The sequence below is a fragment of the Miniopterus natalensis genome, chromosome 22 (genome assembly GCF_054644295.1).
Source record: "Miniopterus natalensis isolate mMinNat1 chromosome 22, mMinNat1.hap1, whole genome shotgun sequence".
NCBI classification, from domain to species: Eukaryota; Metazoa; Chordata; class Mammalia; order Chiroptera; family Miniopteridae; genus Miniopterus; species Miniopterus natalensis.
Genome location: NC_142102.1, coordinates 12237712 through 12256474, shown reverse-complemented (window position 1 = coordinate 12256474; position 18763 = coordinate 12237712). Strand labels below are relative to the sequence as shown.

Here is an 18763-nt window from a genome sequence, read left to right as displayed (position 1 = left end):
TGATCGCAGCCACCCTGAGGCCTGGCTTGGTCCTTCACTGAGAATACAGCCTTGGAGGGGAGGGGGGAGCTGCATTTCAGAGTGGCCCCCCCACCCCCAGATGTTTTCCCCCCCAACCTGATTTCTGGGCTGAAGTTGGTGGCTTCACCTCCTTCTGTGCCTTTGGGGACAACCTTGCCTGCCCCTCCCCACTACTTAGGCCTCTGGAGGCTGGCGGGCAGGAGTCTGGGTGCCCTGGGTTCCTGAACGTGCTGTTTCCCTGCCCTGGGCCTGCAGCCTTAGGTTCCAGGGGCAGGAGCCGGGGTGGGGACAGGCGATGAGAGCGGGCTGGTGAGGGGCGAGCCGCTGGCTGAGCAGTCAGCGGCTCTGGCCTCTGGTGGGTGATGAAAGTCACTGGCGAGGGGCTGGGCAGGGGGTGGAGGGCCTGTCCCTCTGTCTGTCCTGCCTCTTACCCTCCTCCTGAGGCTTCCTGCCAGCAGCAGCCCCTCCAGGCCCAAGTCCTGCCGTGTCCCTCTGGGCCAGGCGGCTCCAGGTTGGGGGGTCACAAAGCGCACACAGCACGTAAGAAAGCTTCCGTTGGGAAAAAGGAAATGATCTCCGTTAGGAAAGGTAATAGGCGACACAGTTGGAAAGGAAAAAATAGTCATAAATTACCTTCCAAATTACCCCCATTTGCTTAAAAAAAAAAAAAAAAAATCATTTTTTCCCCTCTATGGTCTTCATTTCTTTTTTAAATGCTGCTCTTCCCGGGAGCCTGCTGACTCTTGGCCTGTCCCTGTCCTCAAAATGGATACTTGTTACGCCGTAAATAAGAAAAACGCTGTCCCCCCCTCCCCCACCCACAGGACAGCCCCCTTGGGTCCCCGGTGACCTCTTCACGGTGCCCTGGCTCCTCGCTCTAGGGGCGTCCATCTGTCTGTGTCAGTGTGGCTCACGTGGGGGACCCTGGAGTGGTGCCCCAGCTCAAGACAGAATTGAGTGGCGTTTGCTGTAAGATGGGGGCCTTCTGGGGGTTGGCTGGAGAAGGCGTTCGCTGGGGGGCTGGGCTGCACCCTGCTTTCCTGCCGGCCGGGTTGGGGGCCGCATGCACACTTGGCTCCAGGAGAGCTCGGGAGGCACCAGGAGGTAGAAGGCAGAGAGGCCCTGCCTGGCTGTCCGTGGACAGGGTGGGGAAGACGGCTCTGGGGCCTGGGCTTTTCCCAGCCCGGGGGCTAGTGGGTTGGGGTGGTTAAGTGCTGACCAGCACGGAGCTCCAACCTCCCTAGAGGCTGGCAGGGGAGATACAAGGCCTGGCTCCAGTGATCCCCGATTTCCAGTGTCAGGACCCCTGAGGGGCCATCAGCACGGCCCTGCCCACACTGGCTGCCCCAGCTCTGCCAGGCCTGGAGACACCTGAGAACCTGTGCCGTTGTGACCTGTCCCTAAATAGCCCCCACCAGCATTCCCCCCCCCCCACCCCCCTACAGGAGCAGGCCAAGGAGACGCAGACCTGGGCCTCCGCCTTCCCCTTCCTTCCCCCGCAATGCCCGGGGCCTGGGCCTGGTTCACAGCTGAGGCCAGTGGTACAGTCCATTTGGTCTAAAAGTCCCTAGTGGTGCAAATGACTCATTGGGGGAGGGGGGAGGGACAGTGGAGCAGTAGCTTGTTTCCCAGCTGCAGGAGCGGGTGTCACCCCCACGCCCAGGCCCCCTCCCCGGTGCCAGGTGGCCCAGCTTTGCTATAGCACGTTGTAGTAGGCCATCTCCTTCATGGCCTGCTCAGTGAGGACGCTCGCCTCGGCGCCGGTGTCTACGCCGGTGTAGGCGTAGGCGGTCTCCTCGAAGTCTTCCATCTCCTGCTGGCCGTCAAGCTCAGAGGGGTCGGTGCCCGTCAGCTCCATCATGGGGTCTGCAAGAGAGAGGGGGGCACGGTTAGCCCCAGATGCCACCCCTCCTGGGAGGAGTCCGTCAGCCCCACATAGGAACCTAATGAGCTTTCTGAAGAAAGAACTAACTGCCCGGCCGGTGTGGCTCAGTGGTTGAGCGTCAACCTATGGACCTGGAGGTCACAGTTCGATTCCCGGTCAGGGCACATGCCGGGGTTTCAGGCTCGATCCCCAGCAGGAGGCAGCCGATCCATGAATCTCATCATCGATGTTTCTGTCTCTCCCTCTCCCTTCCTCTGTCTGAAATCAATAAACATATTAAAAATAAAAATAAAGAACTAACTACCCAGTCATTGCTTCCACAGGATTCTCAGCTGCCTCTCAGGCTTCCCCCTCGGGAAGTCCCCAGGCCCTTGTGGCTGCTCTGATGGGTCAGCAGACCTGAGCCCTAGGGCTGTGCACGTGGGGGGAGGCTCGAAGGCCTGGCCTTGGCCTCTTCTTTGCGTCTTGCCTCTGTCGTCCCTCCTAAGTCACTCCACTTATTTCTTCTCTACAATGGCCACATGAAGCTTGCTGCACTGTTTCCTGTCCCTGCATCACCCCTCATTTAGCACCTACTGCATACGAGGCAATGCACAGACATCGGCCCCTGCATGCTCATAGCAACTCGGGAGATCACAGGGAGGTTCAGAGAGGCGCATCAGCTTGCCAAAAGGCACCCAGCAAGTGCTGCCAGTTTCATCCACTGTGCTGCTCTGCCTCCCCCGGCTGGGAGTTGCTGATCTCCTCTGACCTCCTGCAACATCCATGCTTTTTATTTTTTTACTTATTATATTGATTTGAGAGAGAAAAGAGATGTTGTTCCACTTATTGATGCAGTTCATTGGTTAATTCTTGTATGTGCCCTGACCTGGGATTGAACCCACAATCTTGGCATATCGGGACGACACTCTCACCAACTGAGCTACCCGGCCTGGGCCAGCATTTGTGCTTGAAGCCAGTTCTATCCAGGGGCCTCCCTGGGCTTTGCTCTCCAAGGACACACACACCCAAGAGAGATCAACACAGACGAGGCAAAAACTCTAAGAGGCCTCCTGTAACTTTGTCAGCCTGAAATCACCTTTTACACTCTTACGGTTGGGACAAGAGCCAGATAGAAAACTCCACACAGGAGGCCTGGGCTGCCTTCCAGTGAGACCCGGAGGGTGGGGATCCTGAGGGATGATCTGGGGACCCCGGGCCGATGGCCACCAGGGACTGGAGCTAGGCCTCAGTGTGCATCCTGCCCCTGTCCACCTAGGACATGGAATGTGTTTGGGGGAAGAAATGGATCCCAGACAGGGGGTGTAGCCCTGAGAAGTCTAAGGCAGGGCTTTCAACCCTGGCCCTTTTAACATTTGGGGCCATAATTATTTGTTGTGGGGACCATCCTGTGCATCGTAGGATGTTTAGCAGCATCCCCGGCCTCTCTCAGCTCGATGCCACTAGCATCACCCCAGCTGTAACAACCAAACATGTTTCTAGACACGGGACAAATGTCCCTTGGGGGTAAACTCACTATTCTGTTGAGAACCCCTAGTCTAATGGCAAATCCCACCCCTTGCCCGATGAGTGGCTCAGGAATAAGCATGGGACCCACTTCTGGCCGATGAGGAAAGGCTGCCTTGTGAATCCCTGGAATGTCCTTGTTGGTTTCCTAGAGCAAAGGGGGGCAGGCTCTTATGCTTCCACTGGGTGTGCATAAGGAAACACTGCCCTGAAGGCCACTGGCAGCCACTTTGTGACCATGAGGACAAATACTTTTTTTGCCTTGGCCACTGGGGAGCTCAGAGCTCCCCTCTGCGTGCCTTTCAGACCTCCCTCCCACGGTACATGTGCAGTTGTGACCTCACCTGGCTCTCCCTCACCTTTCCAATTGCCATTTTCCCATCTGATCCTTTCTTTCCCATTCATTTTATGTCATCTCTCGGGAATGAATAAAAAAGTTTCTTTCACTTGCTGTCTGTGTTGTGATTTGGCATGAGCTACCTAACTTCTCTGTCCTCGAGTTTCCGCATCCGCGAAACGGCGATAGTAACAGAGCCAACCTCACCATGAGGGTCATATGAGTTAATAAAGGCCTGGCACACAGTTAGCACTCAATACACGGTATTATTTTTATTATGTTCTTCACGTGAGCCCATTTAAATCCTTTGAAGAATACATAAACGCCCCATCGTCACCGTGATGGCCCTCCAGGGTGCCCCCTCTCCAGACCTGAGCCCACCCCAGTGAAGTCTGAGGCCTGGCCAGCCTCCCGCCTCCCCTAACTGGACAGGAGGCTCCAGCCTGTGCCAGGAGAGGACCGCTCCTGCTCCGTCCGCTGCGCGTGGCCCACCCACCTTGGCTGTCCAGGCCGATGTCCATGACGCCGTGCTTGACCTTCATGTGCCGGCTCAGGTTGCCCTTGAGGTTAAACTTGCTCGAGCAGTAGGGGCACTTGAAGGGCTTGCTGCCCGCGTGCAGGTGCATGTGGCCCAGCAGGTTGTACATGCGGTTGAAGGATTTCCCGCACACCTGGAACACATCGCCGGCACCATCAGCCCACAGCGAGCCCGCCTTCCAGAACCCCGGCCCCCTGCCCACCTCCCTGGCTGGGCTGCCGTCCCCCTCACTATGGATCCCACTCATTTCGTCCTTTCCTGTGTGACCCCAGAGAGAGGCCCAAGAGGCAGAGAATGAAGCCTCCTCGCTGGTCACTGTTCCTGGGGGTCTGCCCCACACTCTGAGCTGAAGTGGCCAGAGTATCACAGCTCAGATCTCTGGCTGCACCGAGTCCCCAGCCTGGGCTCTCTCCCTGTGGCTGCACCATGACCTTCACCCCCCTCCCCAACTCTCAGCCCGGCCGGCGTGGCTCAGCGGTTGAGCATCGACCTAGGATCCAGGAGATCTTGGTTCGATTCCTGATCAGGGCACACGCCTGAGTTTTGGGCTCGATCCCCAGTGGGGGGCGTGCAGGAGGCAGCCGATCAATGACTCTCTCATCATTGATGTTTCTCTCTCCCTCTCCCTTGCTCTCTCTGAAATCAATAAAGACATATTTATTTATTTATTTGTTAATTTATTTTTTAAAATATATCTTTATTGATTTCCGAGAGAGGAAAGGCGAGGGACAGAGGGAGACAGAAACATCAATGATGAGAGAGTCATTGATCGAGCCCACAACCCGGGCATGTGCCCTGACCGGGAATCGAACCCCAATCACCTGGATCCTAGGTCGATGTTCAACCGCTGAGCCACGCCCAGCCGGGCAATAAAGACATATTTAAAAAACAACTTCAGCAGCTTGTAGGATCTGAACCCCCAGTGCCCACTCCAACTCCCCCAAAGCCCAGGCTGTTTCACCCAGCCAGTGCCGACTGTGTGCACTGTCCAGGCCACCTCTCGGTGGGCTTCAGCTGCTGCAGTCCTGCTGACTCCGGGCCACCCGGGGGATGGCGCCGCTTTGGGGCCCAATGGCCTGGTACCTTGCACTTGAATGGCTTCACCGGCGAGTGTACAATCATGTGGGTCTTGAGAGTCTGCTTCTGCACGAAGGTCTTGAAGCAGATGTGGCACTGGTAGGGCCGGACGCTGGTGTGGATCAGCATGTGCCGCTTCATGTTCGCCTGCAGCGTGAACTCCCGGCCGCACACCTCGCACTTGAACTCCTTCACGCCCTGCGTGGGGGGGAGAGGGGGGGAAGCAGTGGTCAGGGCACAGCCTCTGTGCAGATCCTGGGAAATGACTTCCTGGGGGTGTTCCAAACAGGCACCACTTGTTTAAAAAAGCACAGGGAGATCCACTGGCCAGGTTGGCTCAGTGGTTAACGAGCGTTGGCCCTCGGACTGAAGGGTCCCAGGTTCGATTCCAGCCAAGGAATCAATCCCTGGCTCGATTCCTGGCCCCAGCTGGGGTGCTTGAGGGAGCCAACCAATCGATGTGTCTCTCTCACATCGATGTTTCTCTCTCCTTCACTCTCTCTGAAAAAGCAATGGAAAAAAAATATCCTCGAGTGAGAATTAAAAAATAATAAAAAGAAAACCCCGGGACAATGCTGGGACAGGGCCACTGACTCCAGGAAGCCTTCCAGTATTAGGCAGAGATTGGCTGGGCCTTACTGTTTCTACCTACACACCCGCTGTCTCCTGCTCACCAGGCAAATGTTTTAGTTCATTCATTCACAGATTTAGTTCATCGACTCATTGATTCATTCAGCAGCCATCACCAGGCACCTGCCACAAAGCAGCAGCATCACGCCAGGCACCCAGGGCCCAGGGCCTGCAGCCAAGAGGACCCAGCCGTAGCCTGGTGGCCGAGGATCACTTCCTCCGATCCAGGATGTGTTTTTGTCTTCAGTGCATCTCTCGGGGTCTTTTCCGTGCACAGGCCCCTTCGAGAATTACGACGAAAGCTATGGACACCTCAGGAAAAAATGACACTCGGGCCTGTGTAGAACTGAGACCCCCTCAAACTCTCAGAGCCCATCACTGCCTCACAAGAGAGAGTTTCCCAGCTGTCCCTGGTGATAAGGGCCGCATGGAATTCTTGGTGAACCAAAAGCCACACTCAGGCCGCTCCCTGGAGATTCCCACTCAGTGGGATTTTTGGTTTCAATAGATTCCTCAATGCAATTCCTATCACTGATGGGGTTTGGGACAGTCGGTGCCAAGAGACAAAGACTCCAGGGAAAACCCTCTGGTCTGGGCAGCCACCCACCATGCTTTGCCATGGTCTGGAGGTGGCCCCAGAGCAGGACAGGGTGCTGTGGGCACAGGGAGTCCCCTTCATTGTATGGGGAGAAATGTGAGGGCAAAAACTGGGGAGCCGACCTCTTTGCTAGAACCCCGGTAATTCAGTAGACTCCCAGCTGGACGGTCATGTCTCCGCGGTCACGGCTGCTATCCCAACTGCTGTTGGGGACGAAGTTTCGTCTAGTAATTTAATGGCTCCCGGGCCTGTTTCTCTGACCAAGCAGGCAGGGGCGTGTCTCGAGTCTCACGTGCCCGCTGGAGTCGGCAGGATGCGTGTGACCAGCAGGGGGCCCCGCCCTTTGGGAGCTCGCTCAGCTGAAATTGTACACATTTCAGCCGACGGGAGGGATGCTTTCCAATTGGATTAGCCTTTGATTTTTTTTTTTTTTTTTGCTCTCAGCTTTCTTCACCGTATTATTTATCCTTTAACACTCTGCAGGCAGGTGGGGGCTTTCAACAGAGGAGAAAGACGGCAAATATATGGCCCCTGAGCTTGTCGCTCCTCACGCCCCCCCCCCACCGACAGACCCTAATCATCAGACATCTGGTTTTTTTTTTTTACTTCGGGCACATTCCACGTTTACGGCTGAGCCCGGATTCAGCTTCAGGTTCCTTCTCACCGCGATGCTCTTGGCAGCTACGCCAGCACCAGTGCCCTGCACTGAAGCCTGCCAATCGTTTCCGCTCTAAGCGGAAAAACTTCCCGGGGCTGGGTTCCCGTCGCTGCAGCACCGCCCCCCCCCCGCCCGCCCCCCAACGGTCACATCCACCGTGAGAGATACGGACGCAAGCTTGACCTGGAGAAGTCTCCTAAGGGCACCACCACCAAGAGAGGACGCTCGGCCCGGCCGCTGTGGCTCAGCGGTTGAGGGTTAGCCTCTCAGGCCCGGGCAGAGCCCCAGGGGAAGGCAGAGGGAGGGACCCGGAGGGCTGAGGGAGACGCGGGCCCGGCGACGGACGGCTACCTTGTGGGTGAGCGAGTGCTGCTTGAGGTGGTGGACCTGGCTGAACTCCATGCCGCACTCGGTGCACACGAAGGGCCGCACGTTCTGGTGCTTGAGCATGTGGTTCTGCAGCTGGCTGCGGTAGTGGAAGGACTTGTCGCACTCGAGGCACTGGTAGAGGGTGGGGCCCTGGTGGGAGGCCAGGTGGCGCTTGAGCTGGGTCAGGGTGGAGAAGTCCAGGCCGCACTCGACGCACACGTGGCAGCGGCCGCTCTCGTGCTTCACCTCGTGGGCCTTGAGCTCGCTCGGGTAGGCGAAGCCGCGGCCGCAGAAGTGGCAGCTATAGGGCTTGACCTCCGAGTGCAGGAGCATGTGGCGCTTGAGGTGGCTGGTCTGCGTGAAGGCCTTGTGGCACACCTGGCACTTGTGGGGCCGCGTGCCCTGGTGCGTGAGCAGGTGCGTCTGCAGGTGGCTGGGCTGCTTGAAGAGCTTGCTGCAGTGGGGGCAGGAGTGGGGCTTGATGCCGTTGTGGCCCAGGATGTGCGTCACCAGGTTGTACTTGGACGTGTAGGACTTCTCGCACATGCGGCACTGCCAGCGTTTCTGCCGGTCGCCCGCCTCCACCAGGTAGGAGTCGTCGATCTGCACGTTGATGTCCAGCCGGTCCAGCTGGGCCTTCTTGTGACGCTCCGCCGTGGAGCCGCCCGCGTCCGCCTCGAACTCGCCCGCCTCCTGCCACGCGAGGCCCGTCTCCGGCTTCACGGGCTCCGGCGACTCCAAGGTGGGGGCCTCGGGGTCGCTCAGGGGGGCCAGGTGGGGCGTTTGGAAACCGCACTCGGCGGGCAAGGCCTCGGGCCCCGGCAGGGCCATGCTGGGCTCCGGGAAAGCATCGCGGGCCGGGAAGTGGGGGTCGTAGGGGGCCACGTCCAGCTCTGGCCGCGGGGCTCGGGGCAGGGGCCGCAGCGTCCGGGGCTTGCGGCTGAAGGCGCTCAGGTCGATCATCTTGACGGCGCTGCTCTGCACCAGGGCCTCGCAGCCGCCGCCGGCCGCCTGGGCCGGGGCCTCCGCCGGGCCTGCGCCCTTGTCGTCGTCGCCGGGCACGGACACCTCGTAGACCTCGCGTTCCTCCTCCTCCGCCTTCTCAAACTTGACCTTGGGCACCAGCCGCACCGGGGGCCGCGTCTTCCGCCGGGTGTGCTTCTCCAGGGCCGCCTCCACCTCCAGCACCTCTTCCTCCGCCGGCTCCTCCAGGGCGCGCCCGTTGCAGGCCAGCTGGTAGACGTCGGGGCCCGGGGGCCCGGGCTCCCCCATGGAAGCCCCCGACAGCTCGGGCCCCAGGTCCGGGTAGAAGGCTTCGGCGCTTATGGTGGCTCCAAAGAGCTCATTTTCCGAGACCAGGCCCAGCACGGCAGCCTGAGCCAAGGACAGCACCACCACGGCGTCCGTCTGTGTCCCTGAGTCCATGAAGCCCTCCATCCCTGGGCGGCTGGCTAGGAGGGCATCGCTGCGGGCAAGGGGGAGAAGGGAACATTAGTGCTGCGGGCTCGCTGGGCACAGAGACAGGCGACAGGCGGACACACAGTCAGCAAGGGGTGGCTCATTTGGGGTGCGTGGGGCCCTGACGTCTTCCTACTCCTGCCTTGGGAACAGGACACACATGATGACGGGGGGCAGCCACCCCCTCTGTGGATCTGCCCATCTCCTCCATCTCCCAGGGGGACCCTAGGTAAGCCCCGCCCCCCGCCCTCCTTTGCTGGCCTCAGTCTTCCCATCTGTAAAATGGGGAGGCTACATTTCCTCTGCGGTTCCCCAGCTACGTCCCGCATGCCCTTCCGAGCTCCTCCAAGATCTCCCTCGAAAACGGCAACCACCAAAGCGCCTTCTGTTTTTAAAAGTAGATTTTTTTTTTAGAAAAGCCCATCTTCTCAAAGGTATAGGGCAGCACTCCTCACTCCAACACATCCGCTGGCCCCACCGGCTTTGTTGCCAGGGTGATTAATTTTGCGCAGACCTTGAGACTACAGCGAGGTGCTAAACAACTGTCACCATTTGTAACGGCTTGTCCATATGAATGAGGTGTTTTGGTTCTGCCAAGAATACATATTGGGCAAAAACAAGGCAACGCACAAAAATAAATGAGGGGCCAAGGCCGACCTCAGACAGTGGCTCCCACCGGGCGCCCCTCGTGCTAAATGACGTATCCACCCCAGGTCGTGGGTCCTGATTAGCTATGTGTTACACATTTAAATAGCTAAATGTATACCGATTAAAACGATAGCTTATTTTTTTTCCATGTGTACCCTGGAATTCCTTGTAAGATCTGAGTTGAAAGAAGGGTTTGGGGAAGGCTGATGTGTTTGAAACAACTGTCTGGAACGAAGGCGCAGGCCCCCAGCGTCTCAGCCATACTCTGATTTACAGGCTCTTTAAAAAGCCGGCGTGGCCCCCAGACCCCGAATGCATGGGCCTCCTACCTTCCCAGGGGCACCAGCCCCAGCAGCGGGGCCTCCCACCCTCGGTGCCCTTTCCCCAAACCTGCCGAGCTCCTGGCTCCTCCCACGGGCCTCCCAAAATTCCACCTGTTCCTGGGGCTCCTCTGCCCCCCCCCCCCCGCCAGCCCGGTGCCCTCTCCAGGCCTCTCCACGCGTTTGGTGGCTCCGAGGGGGCAGTGCCCAGATGTGGGAGGGCCTCTACCCCGGCCTGAGCTGGACACTCATGAATTAAACCCCCGCTCCCAGCTCAGAGCCTTGCTCCTGGGAGGCGCACCATAGGGACAGAAGGGCATTGCTGGGGTGGCTCCTGCCTGCCTCGCCGGCACCCCTCCCAGGGCCACGGCTGGCAGGTTGGCGCAGGGCCCATCAGCGAGGGGCCCTTCCTCAGGAAACAGGCCCTGGTCTGGTGTCTCCCTCCCCCCACAGGCCAGTGGAACCTCCCCTTCCTGAAGCCGGCTAAAAATAAAATACCCCAGACAGGAATTCAGCCTCCTTGAAATGGACACTATAAGACTAAACTATTAAGCTTTAAAGTGGGGCTCTCGTGGACGCGGGGGGAGAGGGGGTTCAGAAGCAACAATCCTCTGGCTCGGGGCTCAGGGCCTACCTGAAACAGGCTGGAGGGGCTAAACGTGGTTCAGAGCCCACCCCCAGCCCCCTGTGGGAAAGTCAGGCAGCTTAGCCTCAAGTCCCAGCTGTGTCACTTACAAGTGACGAAGCAATGTCATTTCAAAGTCACTCCTGCGCCTCAGTGTCCCCATCTGAAAATGGGAATGAAGACCCTGCCCGTGGAAGGGCTGTGGGGACCCAGGTTGTAACTCAGGTGAAGGGGCTCAGCTTCTTGTAAAGCCCTCAGCAGATATCAAGAATCACTCTTGCCCTAGGCGGTCTTGCTCAGTGGTTAGAGCATCGGCCGAAGGGTCCCAGGTTCGATTCTAGCCAAGGGCACGTACCTCGGGGCACATACCTCAGTTGCAGGTTCGATTCCCGGCCCTGGTTGGGGTGCATGCCGGAGGCAAACAATTGATGTGTCTCTCTCACATCAATGTTTCTCTCTCTCTCTCTCTCCCCCTTCAACTTTCTGAAAAGCAATGGAAAAAAATATCCTTAGGCGAGAATTTAAAAAATAAAAATACAAAAATCACTCGGATTATCTGCCCAGATCTCTGGAAGGAGTCCTTTCTGAAAAAAAGCCACAGAGCTGAGAGACTTCTCCATTCTGGGGCCCAGAGTTCAGCTAAGGTTTGGGGTCACCCTGCGGACAACCTCGAGAAACGGAGTCGTCACTCGCCCATTCGGGCAACGAACACTATTTGCTGAGTCCCTGCTGGGGGTCAGGCCCTGTGCCTGGAGATGCAGGTGGAGAGGCGGGGGGGGGGAGGCCCGGGCGTCCTCACGGAGACCACAGAGAAGACCCCTGTGCCCACCACAGCCCCTCGATGGGGGCGCGTCACTGCCTCCGGTCACAGCGACCCGCATGACACAGCACCCGGCAGCACCCACCTGGGGCGGCCCTCATACCCGCTGTGGGTTTACGCAGACAACGAGCTCGGCATTTTTTTTTTTCAAGACTTCCCCCAGTGTCAAGGCCAGGGGGAGGGGAGGGGAGGCTCCTATGGTGGGGACTTGGCCCCGAGTTCTGAGTTCAAATCCAGACTCTGCCCTTTTGTAGCCGGGACACATCCCATCGCCGGGAGAGCTAGCTTTCCCCTATCAGGTGCTCGCCCTAGGTGAGCCATTTAATCATAAAGCAACCCCATGGGGCTGAGGGTTGGGGGGGGTGTACCCCATTTCACAACCCAGGGATCAGGGGCCTGCTCACGTGTTCACAGGGCCCTATTTTCTGCCGGCAGAGCGGGGTCTGCGCCAGGCCCGGCCCCGTCGGCCCCATCGGCTGTGTGACCTGGGAGGTCACACCCTGCTCCCCGCAGGTGCTGAGGGGTCAGCAGGCGGGCCCCCCCCCCCCCCGTGACGCCGCCCGGCTTGCTGGTGCAGCCAGGCAGGCCGTGTGCGTGCATGTGTGTGTGTGTGCGTGTGCGTGTGCGTGTGCAGGAAGGGCTGTTTGCTGAGACAGAGGCCAAGAGAAAGAAGGGGAATCTAATTTGCCTGCATTCCGCATGCGTGTTCTACCTGTCACGCATGGAAATGACTAGCGGGAAGCTGGGGGCCCTGCGGCCCTGACGTCCCTCTTCTCCCCCTTCCTCCCGGGCCATCCTTTTGGTCCCCCCCACGCCCCCCTCATCTGGCTCCTTCTCACAGGCTACAACCCTCCTGTTTCAGGCCCCGCAGAGCCTGCCAGGTTCTCACCACCCGTGTGCCAGGGCAGGGCCCCGGGTGTCCTCAGCCTGGGGGCCCCCTTGGGGCACCTCCCTTCTGGGGCCAGGCCTCCCCCCACTGCTGGTGCTGCAGATTCTGCCCCACGTCCAAGGGGGAGAGGGGCTCAGGCTGGAGAGGAGCTCAGGCTGCCCTTGGCTGTGAGACGAGGGGTGTCCATGGAGGGATGCCCATCGGACGCAGCTCGGCCCCCTACGGACGGTCCCCGGGGCGCACGGAAAGGAGACGGCAAAGGCAGGGAAACAGAGGAAACCGAATAGCTGCCTGATTATCGTTTAAAGACTTGTGCTGGGAGTGGGGGAAGGAAGGACACAGCAGAGGGAGAGGGAAGGGGGGGAGAGAGGAGAGAGCATGAGGAGGGAAGAGGGGAGCCAGAGGGATAGGGGAGGGAGGGAGGGAGCGAGGGAGAGAAACAAACAAAAGCAGAGGGGGAAGGGGAAGGAGAGGAGAGGAGAGGGGAGGAAATGGCGATGGGGTGACAGCAGAGGCCAGGCCCTGGGGAGGGACCGGAGTCTCGGGGCTGAGGCCCAGCAGGGACCCAGAGCTCTCACTGCTGCTCAGCTACTTCTATGACCACTGACACCCGCCTGCCAAGTGAACCAATGACTGACTGGCTGGGTGAGCCTGGACAATCCGTCGGAGCAGCCTCGGTTTCCTCATCTGTAAATGGGGCCCAAGGGGCCTCTGGGACCCCTGAGGGCGGGTTGCTGCCTGTCATGGGAGTCCCCTCCCCGGGAAGGGACAGCACCTCCTCTCACCCTGAGGATATTTTTTCCACTGCTTTTCAGAAAGAGTGGTGGGGGGTGGGTGGGGATAGAAACATCGATGTGAGAGAGACACATCGACTGGCTGCCTCCCACACATGCCCTTGGCCGAAATCGAACCCAGGACCCCTCAGTCCTCGGATCGACGCTCTAACCACCGAGCCAAACCGGCCAGGGCCCACCCCATGCTCTTTTTAAAAAGCTCCTGGTCTCGTCTCTGCAACCCTCCAGGCATCCCTGCTCTCACAGCAGGAGAGGGCCTCAGGGAACCTGGGCGTCCCCGGATCACAGACGGTGGGCGCCGAGCTCAGGTGTCCGCGCTCGAGGCCTGGTCTGATCGGGGCTGGCGAGACTAGGCCCACTTTTGAAGGAGGAACCCACAGGACCTGCCTGAATCGTAGACTAACTCCCACCACCAACATCTCAAAACCCAAGTGGCACTGAGGAGTGCTGGGGTCTGGCTCCAGCTGCCCTCTCTGCCCTGTCACCAGCTGCACCACCTGTCCTGTTGGCGTTGGGGGGGGTATGTCTGGGCCCTTTGTCCCCCAGCGGCCCCAGGCTCCCAGAGAAGGTGAACCTGCAGTGGGCAGGGAGTGGACACGGCTGTAAAAAAACCACTCGTGGGACTTCAACGGGTAGCGAAGCCCCTGTCTCCTCGCGGTCGACTTAATGGTGACAGGAGAGGAAGTGAAAGCGAAAGCTGACGGCCAAGCAAACCCCAGGCTCCTTGCTGCAGTCTCACTTCTGCAGCGGATGGGGGGGCCGTGGGGAGGGGGGCCTGGCTAAGTGTGGGAGTCTCTTCCTTAGAGGATTCTCTCTGCCTCAGCTAGCTTCCCCTTTTCTCTGCGGACGGATCTGCTGAGCCACCAAGGCAGGGCCACCCGCCCACAAACCACACGGGGGGCCTGGTGTTCGCTCTGCCGGCCACTTCTTTCTCTAGATAAGGCCACTGAGGCTCAGGGAAGGGAAGGGGACAGGTCCGAGGCCGCACAGTGACACGGAGAAGCAAAGGACTAGAATGCAGGGTGCTGGCCTGGTGCTGGCCTAGAAGCCCACCCTCGGCCACAGGTCCTATAGGGTGAAGTTCTCCAGCCTGTCTCTCCATGAAGCTTGCTGCCCCTCTCTGGCCATTTCCTACCTCAGGGCCTTTGCACAGGCTGATCCCTCTGCCAGGACCGCCCTTCTAGGCACTGGGTGAATATCCTCGTGGGGCAGGGCGGGGGCCTCTCCCACAGCCGGAGGACGGCAGGTTAATTTTATGTGTGACTCGGCTAGGCCGTGGTGCCCAGCTGTTTGGTCAAAGGCTAATGTCGGGGTCGCCGTGAGCTACTTGTCGGTGGGATTAGCGTCTACCCCCATCGACTTCAAGGAAAGCCGATTACCCTTCCTAACGTGGGCAGGTCTCACCCAATCCGCTGAAGCCTTCAGAGCAAAACTGAAGTTCCCAGACTAGGATTTCTGCCTCAAGACCACATCGCCATGGAAAACCCGACTGAGCTTCCAGCCGGCCCTGCAGGTTTTGGACTCGCCAGCCCCCACAATCGCGCGAGCCAATGCCTAAAAATAAACCTCTCTCTCTCTCTGTGTGTATATATATCCTACTGGTTCTGTTCTCTGGAGAACCCCGATACAATCACACCGATTCACAATCTTATCTGTTTACGGGTCACAGGGGAGCATACTGGGCCTAAGAGAAGGAGGGGGGCGGAATGCAGTCACCGAGGGGCCCTAGCATGAGTGAATGAATGAGACACGGGAAATCCTTGCCTGAGCGCTTTACAAATGTGCTCGCCTCCTTCCCAGACCTGCCTCCACCCCAGGGCACCCTCCAGGCTGCAGAGGAGAATTGCTCTGGCACATGCCCAGGGCTGGGCCTAGGAGCTCCGACTCTCCCCGCCAGGCACCCTCTGGACACCCTTCCCTTGAGCTTCGGAACCAGTGCCATCCCCAGGGGCAGGGGCGGGGGCAGGGACAGTGGGCCTCGTGTCTCAGGAAGGCCCGGCGCCTTTCCTTCAACCCCGCAAGCAAAACAGCGCATCCGTGTCCCGTGCAGGTTCACTACTCGGGACCCAAAGACCACCAGCTTGACCAGACAGGGACAGACAAACAAACCAAACCCGGCCTCTCAAGTTCACGGGACAGATATAAGCACCACCGGGAAGGAACCAACCCCAGGGGCGTTTATCGGGCTTGGATTTTTTGGCCCTGTGACGAGCGCACGCAATTTCTAGGCTTCCAGGGTGGGGAGCCCCACTTCCATTTCGCAGGTGTGGAAACTGAGGCTCAGAGGGAGGCCGTCCCTGCAGGCAGCTCCCTCCACCCTGCCAGGTCCAGGCGGGGATGAGTTTCCTGGGCCGTGTCCTTCTTCCCCTGCCAGCCTCAGTTTCCCCACACTGGGGCCTGATCCAGCCCTGGGAGCCCCTCATGGCTTCCCTTCCTGCTCAGCGAGTGGGCCTCGGCCCCTCCCGCGCTGAGCCCTCAGCCCCCTCCATCCCGCCTTCCTCTCCCTCCATCATTCCTCCCTCCTCCCGTTTCCCTGGCAACCCCACCCTCCCACCCTCCGCTCCGCCGCTCCGTGGTCCTGCCTCCCCATCTTTTCCCTCTCTCATCTCTTCCCTCGTCGCAGTGTATGGTCCGTCCCGGAGCCCCCCTGTCCTTTGCTTCTGGTCTCTGGCTCCCTTTTATCTCCTTCAGTGCTCTCTTGTCATCTCAGGGCGACATTTATTTATCTCTTGCTTAAAAAAAAAAAAAAGAGGGAGGAAGGAGGGAAAAGAAACCCCATTTCATCAACCCTGCTTCTATAGTTCAGTCCCAGGCTCCTTTCTCTCGGGTCATCTCTGAGGGTCAACTTGGAAGTCCCAGAATGGACCCCCTGCCTGGAACCGTGCAGGCTCGCTATTGATCTCACCCGCAGGGCGAGGGATCACTGGGGGAGACACCCTGGGGGGCTGGGCTGAGGATCCACTGCTGGAGACACCTCAGGATGAAGCCAGCGCAGGACCTAGATGGTAAATGAACGGGGCCCAGGCTCCATCCTCGGTGCTGACCCAGCAGGAACTCACAGCAGCCCAGGGAGGCCCACCCGGGGCCCCTCCAGGCCCCACCCGCCTGGTGGGAATGAGACACAGCAGCTGCTCAGGGTACCCAGTGCCTCGCACTCCAAACAGGATGGTGAGACTCATCCAGGCTTCACACTTCGCTCTCTACCGTCTACCCCAAAGTCCTGGGATCCAAAGGTCCCTCAGGATACAGCCGGGCCCAGGGTCCAGGCCTGCTGAGCCCATGGGTGGCCAACGGCTCACCAGCTCTTCCTCTCTCCTAAAAGGCTGGTTCAGCACCTCAGGGACCCCAGGAGCAGGACACAAGGAGGTAGAAACGGGAGGCAGAGATGGGGAAGGACAGCCCTCCATTCAAACCCCGCTCTGCCAGTTTGAGCTGAAGGGCCTCGGGCGAGTCCCTCAACCTCCCCGGGACTCAGTTTCCTTATCTGTGAGCCAGGGGTAGTGACATAAAAAGCGTCTACCAAGAATAGAGCTCGTCCTTCCGAGGAGACCATGGATATAAAGCGTGGGATCTTGAAAAACAAAAACCCGCTTTCCAGAGAAGGAAGGGAAACCGAGGCACAGAGGAGCTGTGACCTGCCCAAGGTCACAGACATACCAGAGGACAGGTGGGAGTTCTTGGATCTAACTTAAATGCGCTCTGACCGGGCTGGGGAATCCAACGTGCCACCCAGGTATGTGTGCCCTTGACCGGAAATCGAACCCATGACCCTTCGATGCTGGGGCCGGCGCTCTAACCACTGAGCAGCACCAGCCAGGGCTGAATGCTTTGCTTTTACTCTAAAAGAGATATCAAGGCTGGTGCATAGTGAGGACTCTGTTACTGGGCTGGGCTGGTGCCGGCTGCAGGTGAGACACAGAGAGATCTCCACCCCCAGAGACCTCGCAGTTTGCTTAGAGAGACAAGACTAAGAACCACGAAACAGCAGAGCAAAACACCAGACAGGAAGCGAGCGCTAAGCATGTGGGGGGCCACAAGTGGACGGCGTCCCGTCGCTTTTTTTTTTTTGCTTCTTTTTTTCTTTTTAAGCGTCAGGGGTCAGGAACATTGTCCCATGTGAACTGGCACTTAGGAGGCAGCAGAGGCTCAGAGCCCCACCCACCCCTGCCCATAGGCCTGTGTGCACCTGTCTCCCCCTCTGGGACATGGGATCACGGACCCCACTTCCCAGAGCCGCTGGGAGGGTCAACTGAGCCCATCAGCCCAGTGAGCATGGTCATCGGGGGTGCTTAGCACCCCAAAGTCGGGCGCAGGGGACCGGGAGGCCTAGCAATGGGAGAGCCTGGCTAGGACCCCCCTCCCTCAACATATGGAGGGGGAGCTGGAGGGGGCCTGCCCCAGCTGGAGGCACAGGAGAGCAGTAGGCAGAAGAGGTGCCAAGCGGAGCGGGCGAGGAGTGTGGCCTGGGCACGGAGCCCTCTCCCTGTCTCTCAGCCGCCAGCCTGCATGCATCCCGGGCCTCCATCCCAGCAGCGCCCCTGGCAGCCCCGCCTCCCGAAGCTGCCGTGGTGATCAACATTTATTTTACAGTCACCCACACGCCCGCCTCGAGTACGGATCTGTGCCAGGAGAGGAGTCAAGAATGCCTCTCTCATTCACGGAATGCCTCGGTGCATCTCCGGGGGGCGGGGGGAGGGACAGCTGGCGGAACGTTGGGGCTGACAGTGTACACATGCAGACACACACGCACACACACACACGCACGCACGCACGCATGCAGACATCACACACACACAGGCTGCAAGCCGCCACCAGCAGGAGGAGTGACGCGAAGCTCCATTTCTCAGTCGCCTAACAGGCGATACTTTCATGCAGTAAGTCCAGCGACAGGACGCACGGGAGGGGTGGAAGCCCTGTGTGCACACCTGTGTGGTGGCAGGGACAGGCGGGCAGTGTCCTGGGCGGCCCCGGAGCACTCGGGGCCAGATCTGGGTGCCAAAGAGCAGGATAAAACACAAGCTGTTCGGGGACTCAGAAAGGCAGGCCGGGCAGGGAAACAAGCAGGCCCATTCCCCGGGCACAGCCCTCTACAGTTTGCAAAGCCCTTTCCTGGCACGATGCCACTGAGTGGGTGGTGCTTTTGCTCCCGTTCCGCAGATCACCAAATCCCAACCCCAGGAGACCGGCCGGCCTGTGCCAACTCTAAGTTCATTATCCAATTTAGCACTGACCGACCACGGTGTGTGTGTGGCTGGTACTCACACAAATAAAGAAACGGAGGCACGGAAAGGTTAAGAACGCCTCTAGAGCAGGGCCCCCTGGGACTGCTTCCACGTGGACAAGGGCATCATTTAGAAACTTTTATAGCCATTTGACATCGCTGTGATGCCCGGGCAGGGTTGACAAAATATTGGTCTTCGAGGATTAGAGATACTAATTTAAGAAACAGGATGAGCCCGGCCAGCGTGGCTCAGTGGTTGAGCATTGACCCATGAACCAGGAGGTCACGGTTCGATTCCCGGTCAGGGCACAGGCCCGGGGTGCAGGCTCCTCGATCCCCAGCAGGGGGCGCGCAGGAGGCAGCCGATCA

The 18763-nt window shown here is 59.1% G+C and overlaps 1 protein-coding gene across 5 annotated transcripts in view; it reads right to left on the bottom strand.

Annotated features, from left to right (window-relative positions):
* Nucleotides 1–1449: 1449 nt before the first annotated feature.
* ZNF710 (zinc finger protein 710) overlaps nucleotides 1450–18763 on the bottom strand; it is a 41909-nt gene continuing 24595 nt past the window's right edge. For 4 of the 5 annotated variants that reach the window (XM_087829141.1, XM_087829140.1, XM_087829139.1 and 1 more), the window contains 3 exons: nucleotides 7602–9084; nucleotides 5371–5562; nucleotides 3821–4420 (listed from right to left, as the gene is read on the bottom strand). In XM_087829141.1, the coding sequence (XP_087685267.1) occupies nucleotides 4034–4420; nucleotides 5371–5562; nucleotides 7602–9056 (2034 nt within the window). In that variant the 5' untranslated portion in view covers nucleotides 9057–9084 and the 3' untranslated portion in view covers nucleotides 3821–4033. Of the gene's footprint in view, nucleotides 1888–3820; nucleotides 4421–5370; nucleotides 5563–7601; nucleotides 9085–18763 lie in introns of those variants that run through there. The other variant, XM_087829138.1, reaches the window with a different exon arrangement.